Genomic DNA, 16,993 nt, shown 5'->3' with positions numbered 1-16,993 from the left:
ACAAATATTCACGTCTATTATTCAGACCAGTCGGACCTCTTGTTTTTTTGTTTTAAAAGCAAAATCCAATAAGCCTCCTGTCCTGGCAACTTTCGTTTGCGATCTCAGCCTCTGCTGTGAACATTAACTCTTTCAATGCCTATACATTTACAAGACGCAGCATTACGGTCATGACACTGAAAAGGGTTTGGAGACCGAGGAAGGATTCCTGGCGGAGCTATCCCACAAACGTCTTCAGATCCTTTCTTGGAGGGGCCGAGTTGTACATCCAACGTACTGCACCCTGCATGGAGTCGAGTTGCAATTAGTGTTGCATCTTATATGAATTCCCACCAGAATGTGAAGAGAAATAACAACTCGCATTTTGCAAACATGGTCGCCGCATTTATAGAGGCCTTTTAATTGGCAACCAATTGCCATTACGTTTTTTTATTTATATTATATAAACTTAATACCTTCTTTGATAATCTGCTCCAAAATGTCATCTTGTTCGAGCAATGGAAGACGTAAGAACTATGATTTTTATTTGATTGAATTCTACACTATATTTTGTAACAAACGCAGGGGGCATTGTTTTTTGTTTATAATATAATATATATTTAGTTTCCTTATATATGTGATCCTATTTCCGTGGAATATAATTTGAGTTTAAAATTAAAAAGGGGTTATCCGTTTTTTTTTTTTTTTATACTGAAATCTTTCACATCGGCTTTTACTTTCGCTATTCTGCTCCATTATAGGAGCAAAACAATGAAAATAACGTTAGTGCCGGATTCTGAACATAATTGTAGCAAACAGAGCCAAACAGACCCCATTGACCATACAGAGATCCGTTCTGTTTCCGTTGGGGGAGAACACTTTTTGGGCGCAAACAAAGTCCTGCGTGCCATTTTCACCTAATTTTGTGACGGAGGCTAGAATGCAGCCTGAAATGCAGCTGTGAACATAGCCTTAAGATGACCTGGTATTTAAATAGGTTATCCAACCCCTGTAATGACCCTCCCTAATGCCCAGGCCCCTCATGCAGGTTATACTTACCCCACTCCCCGGCACCCACATCGCTTCTGATCCCCATACGGCTGCCGCTACATCTCCCCGTCGTGCGAATTAAAATAGTGGTGGTGGGGTGTTGGGCAGGGGGTCTAACCAATGGCTATTGGTTGCCTCCCCACCCGCGACGGGGAGATGCATTAGCTGCCGTGCGGAGATCAGAAGTGATGGGGAGCGGTGTAAGTATAACCTGCATGAGGGGCACGGGCATTAGGGTGGGGGGGTCATTATAGGGGTTGGATAACCCCTATAAGAACGTATCAATGCAGTGTGTGATCACCCCCAGTAACTTCACAACCTGTTTCCTTGCTGCTTCACATCTCCCACCTCTTACGTGTATTTGTCCCTTCCTCTTACACAGGGATATTGGGAAACTGGCAAACATTTTGGAAGTTTCGATAAAATGGGACTAATTTGTTCACCACACGTTTCTTCACATGGTAAGCGCTGCGCCCATGTATATGCATCAGCCATTAACCATCACTGCAACGTACAGGTGCACAATACTACAATCTTCACCATCAGGTCTTAGAGATGCAACAGGTTCTTCTAGAGAGCTTCCAGACGTCCGTATCTTCCTCTTCATCGAAGAATGAGGTCATCAAAGCTAAACCAGAAATACGACGGGAGGCGACGGAAAAACTAATGGCTCTGAAATAACTGGAATACCAGAAAACTTTTGTACAGCATTTCTGAGAGGAATGAAATAACAGGCATTACTGAAGGGGTGGGTAAGGACTATTCCCATGTAAGGGACTGAGCTGCAGGAAGGTCATGGAACCAATGAATGTGATATCACAGGCATCAATGGGGGTGCCAACAGTCGGACCCCATCGATCTGAGGCTGATAAGCTATCCTAAGGATAGGTAATCCGTATTTAAAGAGGTTGTGCAGCCAGTATATATTGATTACCTATCCCAGGTCATCAATATCTGATTGGTGGGGGTGCCAGGAGTCGATCCTCTGTATGAAGAGGAGACAAAGCTTGTAAGGACGCTAATTCTTCTTCAAGATTACTTTGCACATCGTTTCACTTGCAAAAAAAAATAAAAATCAAGCCAACAAAGGAGGCAATATGGACAATCACAATACATTAGTAAGGGCCTTGTATTAACTCTTTCTACAGGATAAATGCCATTTGCTGAAGTGAGACAACCCCTTTAAGTCCAGTGGATTGGCTGACTGCAATATAGCAGCCTTCTGATTGACACTGTGCTGAGACTTCCTGCTGGTAGAGAGGAAGTGAGAGCTGCACAAAGGTGACACAGTGTGCTAAAAAAAAATAGTTTCCATGCTCTTTACATGTCTTGGCACAGACACTGTGAAGAAGGACCTGGCAGTTGTTCTTGTGGTTTTGAGGCCCATGAGATTTTCAGAATGGATTGTGGCCCAGTTATAGGACCACTGAGCAGGAGCACATACCGCACATGCCTATGTGTATCAAATGACTAAGGCTACACATAGGGTCTGGCTTCTGAAGGCAGAAAATAACAGCACATTATCCTAATAAAACCTGATTTGGTTATTTGGTTACCATGAAACCTCTACTGGAGCATCTAGAGTCTTAATAACACCACCACGGTGACTAGCCGGGAGAAGCAAGATTTGGAAGACTACAACTCCTGACAGTAATGATCCCAGCTTTCCATTACAGGAATTGAAAGCAGCACTGACACTTTTTGCAGACAACCGGAAGCTATATCTGACCTAATACAGGCATCAAAGAGGTCGAGAGATTAGAAAAAGGCATCAGTTTTGCAGAAACAGCGCTCCTCTTGACAATAGGCAGTGTCTGGTATTGCAGCTCGTCGCCTTTCAGGTGAATGGGGAGGATCTGAAATACCAGACGCAGCCTGTGTGCGAGGGTGGTGCCATTTCTGGAAAGGAGCAGAGCTTTTAGGCTACATTCACACGACTGCGAAATACGGACGCGACCTGTGTGGCGTCCACTTTTTTTTTTTTTTAAGGACCCATTGACTTCAATGGGGCACCGGTCTGCATTTGTCAATCATGTACAAGTGCTTTAACTGATGCAGTATCAGGTGATTAGAGGGATTGTCCAGTTTCAGGAGAAAACCTGACAGCAGTCGGGATCCGCCTGCAATAAAGAACAGAACATGGCAGATCCCATGCCTACACTCTGTTTCTCCCGGCAGCAGCGGTTACATCACGTCCACAACACGTGACTGCTACAAACAGTCACTGGCCTCTTTGGTGCTTCACTGAGACCAGCGATTGGCTGCAGCAATCAAGTGTGGTCAATGTGATGTGACTGCTGTCAGTTCTTTAGTGCAGGCAGATCCCAAGGGCTGTCTGGTTTTCTCTTGAAGCTGGTCAACCCCTTCAAGGAGTTTACTAGACCACTCGTAAGGCCTCATCGCAATTAACGGTCCCCAATGCACAGGCAAAATCCGCGCGGATTCTGCAGACGGACCCCAACCTGTTCAACTTGAGTGGGTCCGTGGTCCGTCTGCATTGCAAAAAAGTAGTGCATGCAAGTGAATGGGTCCACATCCGTGATACACAGTGCACATGGCCGGTGCCAGTGTATTGCGGACCCGCAATACCGGCAAGGCGTGCAACGGCCACGTGCATGAGGCCTAAGACAAATATCGCAAAGATCTAAGGAGGAACTCAAAAACTTTCCTGGTGGGAAGGATGCACCGATCGCACGGGGAAGCCCACCTCCTCCAGATTGGACGTAACCAGCAGTGCGACAGAATCTATTAAATAATGCTCTTTATGGTACCAGATGGTGATGTTTCACCCCCTTCCCCCCCAACACTGGGTCTTCATGAAGTGCACGGTTTGGCACAATAAAGAATCTTTTACGGATTCTGTCGTATCGCTGTTTACACCTAACATAAAAGCGCAATGTGACGTTATGGCCGCAGACATAGTCCACTACCATTGAGATGACTCGAAATTACGGAAACCTCACTGCCATTCATTTCATTGCAAGCTCTCCTTTAGGCCTCCCGCATACGACTGTATCCGTTTTGTATCTCCTTTACGGTCGTGTGAATGAGGCCTTAGGACAGGGAACCTGCCCCACCAGCTTATGGAAGTATCTTAGCGGAAACTTCTGGGTGTCTCTAGCGCACACCTGAAATTGGGATGGGAAAGAAGGGGGCAGAGTAGAAGCCAACCCAAAGGCACAGGTATATAGATGATCGGCTGTATACACATGTGGCAGCATACATAATCAGAAAGAGACGCGATACACTAGAATCATTGTGACGTTACAAGACGAGGGGAAATTTCCAACCACCTCTTAACCACAAGGCACCATTCACACCCAGAAAGTAAAAATAAGAGCACAGCTGTGCGCAGTTCTAGAGAGCGGCGGCTGTATGTGCAAGGCGAGCCGACAGAGAAACCTTCCTCATCACCTCGCTACCGGGAAAGACGCCCTAATACAAACTAACCATTGTGTGCATCTGGCTAAATGACCACCAAGATCTTTCAGGCTGTAAGTGTACAAAGTTCCCTGCACCATCACAGGGGAAATTAAAGGGGTTCTCTGTGTTTTTAAAGGGGTTGTCCCACGAAAAACATTCTACAGTTATCACACCAGCACCTGGATCTGAATACTTTTGTAATTGCATGTAATTAAAAATGCAGCATAGCCACTGAGTTATTCAGTAAAATGTATCTGTATAGCGCCACCTGCTGTTTTGTATTTTTCTTTCTTTGTCCTGCTCACTGAGATGGCCGCACATGCTCAGTTTCATCCTACAACTGCCCCCTGAGCTGCGATAGGGAGAGCATGGACACGCCCCCTGAGCTGCGATAGGGAGAGCATGGACACGCCCCCTGAGCTGTCAGCTTGATATAAATGTAGCAGAGCAATGAATGGGGAGATCTCTGGATCCATGTGAAGTACAGGGCTGGTTCTAGAAAGAGGTTGTCATGTACTATGTCAGGGATGGCCAACCTGAGGCTCTCCAGCTGTTGCAAAACTACGACTCCCAGCATGCCCAGACTGCCTAAAGATAACAGGCTACAGCAAGGCATGGTGGGAGTTGTAGTTTTACAACAGCTGGAGAGCCACAGGTTGGCCATCCCTGTACTATGTGATGTCTGATTTTCATTTTTTTTTTTTCATTTTTTACATTAGTCATGGGACAACCCCTTTAATATTGATGTCCTATCCTCAGGATAAGTTATAAATATCAAATTGATATTTTGAGACCACGGCGCTCCGGTGAGCACTGCAGCTTTCCAAGCACAGCGCCGCCCATTGTAGAGTGGCTGTGCTTAGTATTGCAGCTCAGCCCTATACACATGAATGGGGCAGAGTTGCGCATCGGCCATGTGACCGATGAACGTGATGTCACTGGCCTATGCAGCACACACCAGAATGCTGTGGCCGCTTCACACAGCTGAGTGCCTGTGTTCATGGGGGGGAAGAAGCTGCTGCCTGGCCGAGAGTGCATGTGTTCACGGGGGGGGAAGCTGCTGCCTGTCCGGAGAGTGCATGTGTTCACTGGGGGGGGGAAAGCTGCTGCCTGGCCGAGAGTGCCTGTGTTCACGGGGGGGGGGGGGGGGGGGGGGGGGGGGGGGAAAGCTGCTGCCTGGCCGAGAGTGCAGTGTTCACGGGGGGGAAAAAGCTGCTGCCTGGCGAGAGTGAGTGTTCACGGGGGGGGAAAGCTGCTGCCTGGCCGAGAGTGCATGTGTCACGGGGGGGAAAGCTGCTGCCTGCCCGAGAGTGCATGTGTTCACGGGGGGGAAAGTGCTGCTGGCGAGAGTGCATGTGTTACGGGGGGAAAGCTGCTGCCTGCCGAGAGTGCCTGTGTTCACGGGGGGGAAAGCTGCTGCCTGGCCGAGAGTGCATGTGTTCACAGGGGGGAAAGCTGCTGCCTGGCAACGGGGAAGTGCTGCCTGTTCTTCACGGGGGGAACCTGCTGCCTGGCCGAGAGTGCCTGTCTTCACGGGGGGGGAACCTGCTGCCTGGCCGAGAGTGCCTGTCTTCACGGGGGAACTGCTGCCTGGCCGAGAGTGCCTGTCTTCACGGGGGGGGAAGCTGCTGCCAGACATCTCTGACGGAGGCCTATCTCCCCTGAGAATAGATGTAACTTCTCACACACCTGACTCTGCTCTTCCCCAACATCTGCTATGAGAGTCGGGGCATGACCACACAGTAGATGCTCGGTGGGTTGGGCCACAGCAATGGTTGGCGGTGAGACCAGTTTTGGGCCACAGCAATCACATGATCAGCTGCCCGCCAGTAAATGAAACCAGGGCAATGGTGGGGATTCCTTTATCTATTGGACAACCCCTTTAAGGCCTCGTGCACATGAGCATAATATGGCTCTGTGCAACCTCTTGAACTATATGCATCCAATATCTCAAAGACCACAGCATGTTCCTCTGGACACACACGTGCTATGACTAAGATCGTTGATCAAAATGCATAAGCTATAGAAGACCCTATGTGGCTGGAATAAAGCATTAAGTATTAAAGGGATTCTGTCACCAGATTTAACCCTAATAAGCTAGCTGACATCAGCGATGTGCTGATGTCAGCTAAACCTAACTAGCCTGTTCCTACTTTTATCTATGGCCCAGTTATGACAGAAATCTAACTTGTATAATATGCCAATTAGCCTCTGGGAGCAGGGGGGGGGGGGGGGGGGGGGGGGAAGACGCCTGCGCACTGAACGGCGCGAGATTTACACTGCAGACAGGGCTGGAGGTAGGAGACCAACGCTGCCTGGCCCTGTCAATCTAGTGTAGCAGGGAGTGGACAGAGGTGGGAGAACGGAGCCTCTAGGAGCAGAACCAACGCCCCCCCCCCCCCCCCCCTGCTCCTAGAGTTAGAAAGTTAATACAAGACACTTACTAATGTATTGCGATTCTCCATATTGCCTCCTTTGCTGGCTGGATTCATTTTTCCATCACGGTATACACTGCTCGTTTCCATGGTTACGACCACCCTGTAATCCATTCAGCAGTGGTCGTGCTTGTACACTATAGGAAGAGTGCTAACGTCTCTGGTGGCCGAGACCACGGGAGCGCACATAGGATGGCGCTTTTTCCTATAGTGTGCAAGCATGCCCACTGCTGGTGGATTGCAGGGTGGTCGTAACCATGGATACGAACAGAGTATAATGTGATGGAAAAATGAATCCAGCCAGCAAAGGAGGCGATATGGACAATCACAATACATTAGTAAGTGCCTTGTATTAACTTCCTCTACAGGATACATTTGCTGGAGTGAGACAACCCCTTTAAGAAGGCATTTCCTCCAGCATTACTACTTCTAAGTGAGAATAATTGCCCTGTACATGGCGTCATATGGAGTGCCCACAACTCATCGTCTTCTAGGCACAACGGGGGGGGGGGGGGGGGGGGGATTTATTGTTCTTGCATCAAAAAGTAGCAAATTTTAGTGCACACTACACAAAATTAACTTTTTGGGGCATTCTGTATCCCACACATCAAAAAGTGGGAGGAGAGGGTCAGGCAGTGGGCGGTGCAGGGCTTAGCGGGCTGTCATTTATTATAATTCATATCAGTATAGATCTACACCAGCGCCCTTTCTCTGGCCGGCCCCTATATTGCTGCTATGATTGACAGGGCCAGGCAGTGAGGGAGGCGCTGGCCACAGAGAGGAGCGGAGCTTGGGTGCTGCAGGAGCAATGGTGACGCCCTCATTGCACCAAAGGCCTAATTTGCATGTTAAGAAACAGCATCGTAACTCAGGAACGAAGCCTCGGATCAACAATCATTCGAACCCCATGCTGGGTAGGTAGGTCGCTGCTGTTGTACGGTATATTATGCACCCCCTTTCATCTGAACAGTGCCCTGGAATTAATGGTGCTTTTAAAAAAAAAAATTTAAATTATAATAATTTTAATGGCGAGGCTCTATTAAATAAATGAGAAATGAAATCCTAATCCTCTGGCAGCAGTCCCCCACCCCCGGCCAGCTCAATCTCCAGGAATACAGATGTTACGTCATACAGTCACAATGCCGGGGCCCGCGCATTTCTAAAATAGGGAATGGGAGCACGACTTGGATGTGACTGTGCAGCAGGTATGTGTAAACCAGAGCCCGCAGCCAGCCGGACCGCGGGACACAAGGCAGAGCTATGCAAAGTGACAGGCCAAAGTCAGCTTGTATGCACAGCATCAGACGGCTGCCGGCACAGCCATCAGCTGCACTTAATGTCACAGTGATCGCCCCGCACGCTATATACACCGAGCTATGGGTATAGTGCGCTACGCCTGCCAAAGCCACTGAAAGCCTAAGCTGATGACCCCCAAGTCTGCCACAAGAAGCTGAGATATAGGGAGCTTTTAAACATTCATGCACACAACTGTATTTTGGGTCCGCAGCCGATCCGCATTTTTTTTTTGTGCATCAAGATATGGACCCATTCAGCAAAAAATGCGGATCTCATCTGTGTGCTCTCCGCACATTATAGAACATGTCTTATTTTTGTCAGTTTTGCGGAAGAAGTAGTATTTCTTTAAAAAGGGACCAAGAAAAGTGCGGTGACCATATTTCGCGCAACTGCGGTTTGCGGACCACAAAATGGCAACAGTCATAAAGTGGTTTTCCGGGACTCCTGTGTGGCGCTGTACATTGTATAGTGCCCGCGCTTGGTATTGAGCCAGAGGGCACGTGACGGATGAATGTGACGGTGGCCTAAGAGGAGTCCCCAGACTGCACCTGAGCGCTGGGGGCCGCTAAAATATTTCTCACACAATGCACACAGAGGGGACCCTGCACCCCTATTTCTCTGTAGCAGCATGGAGGACACTTTTTGCCCTACGAATCGCTCTGTGCCCGTTTTTCCCTTTAGGCTACCTGCTCACGGTGCGGATCTGTATGCAGATAACCCACAAGAAATCTGCATAAAAAAAATACACGTAAATCCATATGCGTTTTTTTTCTGTTTCCGTTAACAACCCCATTGAAGTCTATGGGGAAAACCACTACCTCTAAGAGCTCATGGACATGACCGTATGTTCGCTCTGTATGTTTTGCAGGTCGGATTCGGACTTGTTCTGTCCGCCTCCGTATGTCCGCTCTGCAAAAAAAGACCATGTCCTATTCTTGTGGACATGGAAAGAACATTTCTAGAGCAGTTTGGGGAGGGGGGGTGGTGGAACACAGCCGGGATCTGAAAAACCTACGAGTCGTACAAACAATTGACTTGATATTAAAATTCGCACAGCAGATCCATTTCCGCACATAAAAGCTACACAACAATTTGTCGAATCTCATCAATGGATGAAGGCACCCTTCTCCACAGACTTCTATGGGCGGCAGCTGTAACCCAATCTCTCAGGGAATCTCCACAGGATTTTTACCATTACGAAAAGAAGCAGCTGCTAAGTGGAGAAAGAGGAGGTTTTCTGTAATAAGTTATATTACAATATGGCTTATGTCTGCCTGTACGTTTCGGGATCTCCTAGCGCAGCATCCCAGACAGGAATATCCGGTTCTGCCTCTCACCGCATGCTGGCTGCTACCAACCTAGACGCTTACAGACAAGGAACTGTGTGAAAAGTTACTGAGCAAAGAGGCCATGTCAGAAGCCGCACGCCACACGTGCAAACAGAAGAAACCGCTGGGATATCCTAAAGGGAGGTAAAGCAATGATCAGAAATTTTCCTGAAGGTACCACTGCTGATCGAACTGGAGAATACTGGTGGACCTCTCCTTTAAATGGCTGACAAAAGGGAGCAAGAGCGGAGGTGTTCGGTTCTATCAAACTGTTGACAATTCAGTTGCCAACAACCAACATGGCCGCAAACCAGAAGTATTAGGAAGAAATCTGTGAAAAACGATTCAGAGAAGATGAAGTCTCCAGGAGGTTACTTATGATGGAAGTGTCCTTAAAGGGAACCTGTCATCAACGTTATGCTGACCTCACTGAGGGCCGTATAAAGTAGTGACAGAAATGCTGATGTCAGCGGTGTGTCACTCATGACCTAAAAGTCAGTGGTTGCTGAGAACCAGCCTCATAATCATTGCAGCCCAGGCCTCGAAAAGAGTCAAATCTACCTGAGAAGAGTCCTGGTTTTTCCTAATCTCCTGCTCTCTCACCCATCGGCTGATGATTGTCAGTTCTCTCCAAGAGAGAAAGGGAGAAAACTAGGTATATGGGTCCATTCACACAGATCCGCAAAACACGGACGCGGCAATGTGCGTTCCGCATTTTGCGGACTGCACATCGCCGGCACTAATAGAATATGTCTATGCTTGCCCGGACAAGAATAGGACATGTTCTATTTTTTTTGGGGAACGGAATTGCGGACCTAGAAGTGCGGGTCCACAATTCCGTATCAGGGCAGCACATCGTGCTGCCCCATAGAAATGAATGGGTCGGCATTTTGCGGAACGAAATTGTGGACGTGTGAATGGAGCCTCAGACGGTCAGTCATCAGCAGGTGGGGGGGTGAAGGGGGAGTTTATGAATAACCAGGACTCTTCTCAGGAGGCCGGGACTCTTCTCCAGGCCCAGTCTGCAATGATTGTGATGTTGGTTCTCGGCAAGTTCGGCAACCACTTACTTTTAAATGACAGATCTCTGACATCAACTCACCTGTCTGTACTTTATGCTGCTGTTAGTATGGGCAGTACAAAGATGATGACAGGTTCCCTATAATGGGCAGGTTTGTCCCTATGACACTGGCTGACCTGTTACATGTGCACTCGGCAGCTGACGGCATCTGTGTTGGTCCCATGTTCTTATGTGCCCGCATTGCTCAGAAAAATTATGTTTTATTATATGCAAAACGGGGGCTTTGCCGTTACACCTAGAGGCTCTGCTCTCTCTGCAACTGCCGGACCCACTGCACTTTGATTGACAGGGCTAGGTGTGATGACATTTACACTGCCTGGCCCTGTCAAAGTGCAGTGGCGCAGTAGTTGCAGAGAGCAGAGCCACTAGGTGTAATGGCAACGCCTCCATTGCTCCTAGGGGCTCATTTGCATACATGAAAGCAGCAATGCGGGCACATATGAACATGGGACCAACACAGACGCCTTCAGCTGCCAAGTGCACATGTAACAGGTCAGCCAGTGTCCTAGCTACAAATCTGCGGACAGACGCCCTTTACAAGGACTCAAGGGTTAACATCAGTCCCCGCTGGCCTCTCTCAGGTCATCAGGTGCGATGGTGGCGTCTCAGGTTGTGGTGAGGAATGCAGCGCTCACTACTAAACAAGCCCGGCTTTTTTACAACCCATTCAAGTCAAACATAATCAGGGTGTGGCGGGCGAGAGCCCTTCATTACAGAAGTCACGCCCATGCCAGTGGGTTACAAAGACGTCCATTCAGTGGCACAGGCGTCCTACACGTGCACCTATAAAGGGGGGGGGGGGGGCTGCTTGTTAAAGGTGCAGAACCTACAAAGACACCACAATCACCCCTGAAGACAGAAGAATCGGACGTGTCCTCCATGAGGTTTCTGGAAAATATTAGCCACGGCCATGGGGGCTCCCGTCACTCAGCTTTCCCCGCAGGCGTTATGTTCCCAGCATTCACATGGGCACACAGGGGTCTCAATGCTCGGTACTATGGCGTGTGCCGCTATACAGTGTCTCTGCGACGTGCCCTGCTGCTTCTCACCTCCGTAAGGAGACGACCACACCGTGCCGCGCGGCCAATGACAATACAGTCACAAATTTGTGCAAAAACAGATTTAAAAAAAAAAATAAAAAATTATTCTGTCGGCGCCTGTATAAAACATAATGCATAGTAAAGGGGACTCCCGCTGTTATAAGAGCACAGAAAACCACAGAAAACCCATGTAAAAACAACACATAAATCCAAACTAGTTATTGCAGTGTTTGTGTGTTTTTATGTGGTTTTTCTTGCCCTTTTTTGGATGTCTGTTTATGTTAAAGAAGTCCTCTCCCGGTTGCGCGGCGGTGGCCACTTCTGGGATCACATGTTGTCCATTGGGCATATGATCCTAGCCTGGCGATATCATCTCATGCTTGAATCTGAACCGCTCTCCATAGCGCTACCGAGAGATTCAGACTCGCGCCTGGCCACCGCACGGCCCGGAGAACTCCTTTAATAACTATGGGGGACAACTGCTCTATCAAAAGGTGTGGAACCTTCCGGCGGGTTTTTAATTATTTTTTTGTTTGTTTCGATGAACACAAAATACGCAAATCTCACCCGCTTTCCTGGTGCTGTATTATGCTGCGTTTGTTTTCTGCATGAAAATCCGCGCTGAAAAACCCCCCACACCTGATCCACATTGTGTGCAGTTCCCCCGAACTACAACTTCCAGCATGCTACACTGCCTTCTAGGAGACTTCCAAACACAGTCAACTGAGCGCAGGGCTGAAGCGATTACTCGATTGAATAGAGTAATTAGACACAAAAAAATCCTTTGCATCGAAGATTCATTTGTGTCACGGGACCACGGAGCGGGAGCGCTGCTGGCCCAAGGGGGGGGGGGGGGAGCGCTGCTGGCCCAAGGGGGTGGGGTGGGGTGGGGGAGAGCGCTGCTGGCCCAAGGGGGGGGGGGGGGAGCGCTGCTGGCCCAAGGGGGTGGGGTGGGGGAGCGCTGCTGGCCCAAGGGGGTGGGGTGGGGGGGAGCGCTGCTGGCCCAAGGGGGTGGGGGGGGGAGCGCTGCTGGCCCAAGGGGGTGGGGTGGGGGGGAGCGCTGCTGGCCCAAGGGGGTGGGGTGGGGTGGGGGGAGCGCTGCTGGCCCAAGGGGGTGGGGTGGGGTGGGGGGGAGCGCTGCTGGCCAAGGGGGTGGGGTGGGGGGGAGCGCTGCTGGCCCAAGGGGGTGGGGTGGGGGGGAGCGCTGCTGGCCCAAGGGGGTGGGGTGGGGGGGAGCGCTGCTGGCCCAAGGGGGTGGGGGGGAGCGCTGCTGGCCCAAGGGGGTGGGGTGGGGGGGGGAGCGCTGCTGGCCCAGGGGGTGGGGTGGGGTGGGGGGGGGAGCGCTGCTGGCCCAAGGGGGTGGGGGGGGAGCGCTGCTGGCCCAAGGGGGTGGGGTGGGGTGGGGTGGGGGGGGGGAGCGCTGCTGGCCCAAGGGGGTGGGGTGGGTGGGGGGGGGAGCGCTGCTGGCCCAAGGGGTGGGGTGGGGGGGGGAAGCGCTGCTGGCCCAAGGGGGTGGGGGGGGGGGGGAAGCGCTGCTGGCCCAAGGGGGTGGGGGGGGGAGCGCTGCTGGCCCAAGGGGTGGGGGGGGGGGGAGCGCTGCTGGCCCAAGAGGGTGGGGGGGGGGGAGCGCTGCTGGCCCAAGAGGGTGGGGGGGGGGGAGCGCTGCTGGCCCAAGAGGGTGGGGGGGGGAGCGCTGCTGGCCCAAGGGGGTGGGGGGGGGAGCGCTGCTGGCACAAGAGGGGGGGGAGCTGCTGGCACAAGAGGGGGGGGAGCTGCTGGCACAAGAGGGGGGGGGAGCTGCTGGCACAAGAGGGGGGGGGGAGCTGCTGGCACAAGAGGGGGGGGGAGCTGCTGGCACAAGAGGGGGGGGGGAGCTGCTGGCACAAGAGGGGGGGGGGGGAGCTGCTGGCACAAGAGGGGGGGGGAGCTGCTGGCACAAGAGGGGGGGGGAGCTGCTGGCACAAGAGGGGGGGGGAGCTGCTGGCACAAGAGGGGGGGGAGCTGCTGGCACAAGAGGGGGGGGAGCTGCTGGCACAAGAGGGGGGGGGAGCTGCTGGCACAAGAGGGGGAGCTTGCCATGCTGCTGGCACAAGAGGGGGGGAGATGTTGGCACAAGAGGGGGGGAGATGTTGGCACAAGAGGGGGGGAGATGTTGGCACAAGAGGGGGGGGGGAGCTGCTGGCACAAGAGGGGGGGGGGAGCTGCTGGCACAAGAGGGGGGGGGAGCTGCTGGCACAAGAGGGGGGGGGAGCTGCTGGCACAAGAGGGGGGGGGAGCTGCTGGCACAAGAGGGGGGGGAGCTGCTGGCACAAGAGGGGGGGAGCTGCTGGCACAAGAGGGGGGGAGATGTTGGCACAAGAGGGGGGGAGATGTTGGCACAAGAGGGGGGGAGATGTTGGCACAAGAGGGGGGGGAGGATGCTGGCACAAGAGGGGGGGGGAGATGCTGGCACAAGAGGGGGGGAGATGCTGGCACAAGAGGGGGGGAAGATGCTGGCACAAGAGGGGGGAAGATGCTGGCACAAGAGGGGGGGGAGATGCTGGCACAAGAGGGGGGGGAGATGCTGGCACAAGAGGGGGGGGATGCTGGCACAAGAGGGGGGGGGATGCTGGCACAAGAGGGGGGGGGATGCTGGCACAAGAGGGGGGGAGATGCTGGCACAAGAGGGGGGGAGATGCTGGCACAAGAGGGGGGGGAGGAGCTGCTGGCACAAGAGGGGTGGGAGGAGCTGCTGGCACAAGAGGGGTGGGAGGAGCTGCTGGCACAAGAGGGGTGGGAGGAGCTGCTGGCACAAGAGGGGTGGGAGGAGCTGCTGGCACAAGAGGGGGGAGGAGCTGCTGGCACAAGAGGGGGGAGGAGCTGCTGGCACAAGAGGGGGGAGGAGCTGCTGGCACAAGAGGGGGGAGGAGCTGCTGGCACAAGAGGGGGGAGGAGCTGCTGGCACAAGAGGGGGGAGGAGCTGCTGGCACAAGAGGGGGGAGGAGCTGCTGGCAGTAAACGGTTGCTGTTAGGTGCATGAACCCTAAATAATCTGGTAGCCCGAGTGCTAAGGAAAGCAGGGTGACAACCAATTCAGAGGACATATTGGTTGTCACCCAAAATCAGACGTAACCAATAAAAATAAAAGTCTGTTTTAAAGGTTTTGCCCCGGCGCTGCGGCAGTCTCCACCAGTCTCTGCTTCCATTCCGTACCCTCTAGTGTTTATGACCCAATACATGGACACACAATACAGTTACAACATGTAATAAAACCAGTAAGAAACCAAACAGCGGCCACAACCAGAGTGGAAAGAAATCCAGGCGACAACTTGCTGGGATCTGTAGTGCCACAGCAGGTAATAATATCTGATCATCAGGACCCCCATGTGCTGCTTCTGATCACCTCATTTAATGGGAAATCTGGGGGAGGGGGACGTTTCTGCAGCCAAGAGAGTTAACCCCTTTGGCACCAGTGAGACTCTCCATCACCCTGTCATTGATGTGAATGGACTTTAGGTAGATCTCCTCTGAGCCGTGCCAAAGGGGGTAACCAGAGACCTGAGCAGACCCCACAATGGGGTCACCAGTATTAACCCCCTCAATACCACTGCCGATGAATGGGGTCTGCTGCAGTCTGCCGCCCCCCAAACCTGATCCTGCCGGACCACAAGGATATTGCCTGATGAGCCCGTCCACCTCTCCCTCGTCCGGCCCCTGGAGCTCCGCCGGCTCCTCCTGCAGCTGCTCGTCCACGAACTTGTTCTCGTCGTACTCATCGATGTCCACCTTGCGGAAACGCGACGACAGTGTGTTCTTGGCCATGGCCGGGCACCGAAGGGGGTGTGACACTGGACGGGGGTGACAGCGCGGGTGTCCCGGCGGTCTGGCGGGGGTGTGACCCGGGTGACAGGGAGGGAGGTGGCGGCTCTGGTGGCTGTCACGGGCTTTCCGCTCCTTTCCGCCCGGCTCCCTCCGCTTCCGGTGGCTCCGGCGGGCGGAGAGTGGAAAGGAACCGGAAACGCGTCAGCGACCCCACAGAGGGAAGGGGAAAGATGGCGCCTGCTTGTTGCCTAGCAACTGCGACCCTCTAACCAGAGTGGCCAGAGGCTGTGGCGGGGTCCTCACTGTGAAATAACGTTATTTCTGATTATTGTGAGGAGAATTCTCCTTAATATGAGTGGAAATAACAATTTCTTCTTATATTATCATCTGAAATTTTCCCTTTAACCCCTTCAGGACCTTGTGGTTTTCCATTTTTTACATACCCTATGCGCTAAAACTGACCTGTTACTGTTATTCTCTGCGTCAGTGCGATTACAGCAATACCACGTTTATATTGCTTTATTACAGTTTTAATACATTGAAAAAACTGATAAAAAATATATATTTTTATTCCATCACCATATTCTGACCCCCATAGGTTTTTTATATTTATGTCTGCGGAGCTGCGTGAGAGCGTATTTTATTTTATTTTTAGGATTCTTTTGGGGGAGGTAAAGAATTGAAAAAAATTGTTTTTTTTATTGTTTATTTCTTTTTAATATGGTGAAAGGGAGGTGATTTGAACTTTTATATATTTTTTTTATTTGGGGTGACTTGAATTTCTATATTTTATTACATTTTTAAAACTTTTTTTTAAAAGTCCCTCTAGGCAGGGGACTTGAACATGCAATCGTCAGAGCTCCATAGGAACATCACTGTGATAAGCTGTGGAGCTACCACAAGGTACAAACGGCTCCCCTAAACTCCATTTGGGGTAGCTTTTCAGGGCTCCCAGCCACTGACCTCCACAGCTCTCACCCGTTAACAGTTGACTAGATTATTTTGGTGGCAATTATTATGTTATTATAATTGTTTTACAGCTCACAGCAAATGCTGGTGATGGGTTCTTCAGTATATTGAGCTACTATGGTTTTCCAATTTGTCCCAAAAATTTTGGCTGTCTGATTTTGGCATAAGTTGTCCAGAAAAAAAGATAAATTCTGCTTGACAACCCTGCTTAACACTGACCTCCACAGCGCCCGTCCCCTTAACACTGACCTCCACAGCGCCCGTCCCCTCAACACTGACCTCCACAGCACCCGTCCCCTTAACACTTACCTCCACAGCACCCGTCCCCTTAACACTTACCTCCACAGCACCCGTCCCCTTAACACTGACCTCTACAGCACCCGTCCCCTTAACACTGACCTCCACAGCACCCGTCCCCTTAACACTGACCTCCACAGCACCCGTCCCCTTAACACTGACCTCCACAGCGCCCGTCAGAGGACCTTTCACTAGTTTACAAACGGAAAACTAACTATACCTGTGGGCAGAGCGGCGCCCAGGGGTCCCCCTGCACTTACTACTATGTCTGGGCGCCGCTCCGTTCGCCTGGTA

The 16,993-nt window shown here is 51.6% G+C and overlaps 1 protein-coding gene across 1 annotated transcript in view; it reads right to left on the bottom strand.

The window, feature by feature from the left end:
- Positions 1 to 15,628, bottom strand: part of LOC122946854 (actin-related protein 2/3 complex subunit 5-B-like) — a 30,476-nt gene extending 14,848 nt beyond the window's left edge. The window contains 1 exon segment of the mRNA XM_044306714.1: positions 15,288 to 15,628. Coding sequence (XP_044162649.1) covers positions 15,288 to 15,433 — 146 coding nt within the window. The 5' untranslated portion in view covers positions 15,434 to 15,628.
- Positions 15,629 to 16,993: the final 1,365 nt, after the last annotated feature.

The sequence above is a fragment of the Bufo gargarizans genome, chromosome 9 (genome assembly GCF_014858855.1).
Source record: "Bufo gargarizans isolate SCDJY-AF-19 chromosome 9, ASM1485885v1, whole genome shotgun sequence".
NCBI classification, from domain to species: domain Eukaryota; kingdom Metazoa; phylum Chordata; class Amphibia; order Anura; family Bufonidae; genus Bufo; species Bufo gargarizans.
Note: the sequence above shows the minus strand (reverse complement) of the source record. Positions and strands in the feature narration are given on the sequence as shown.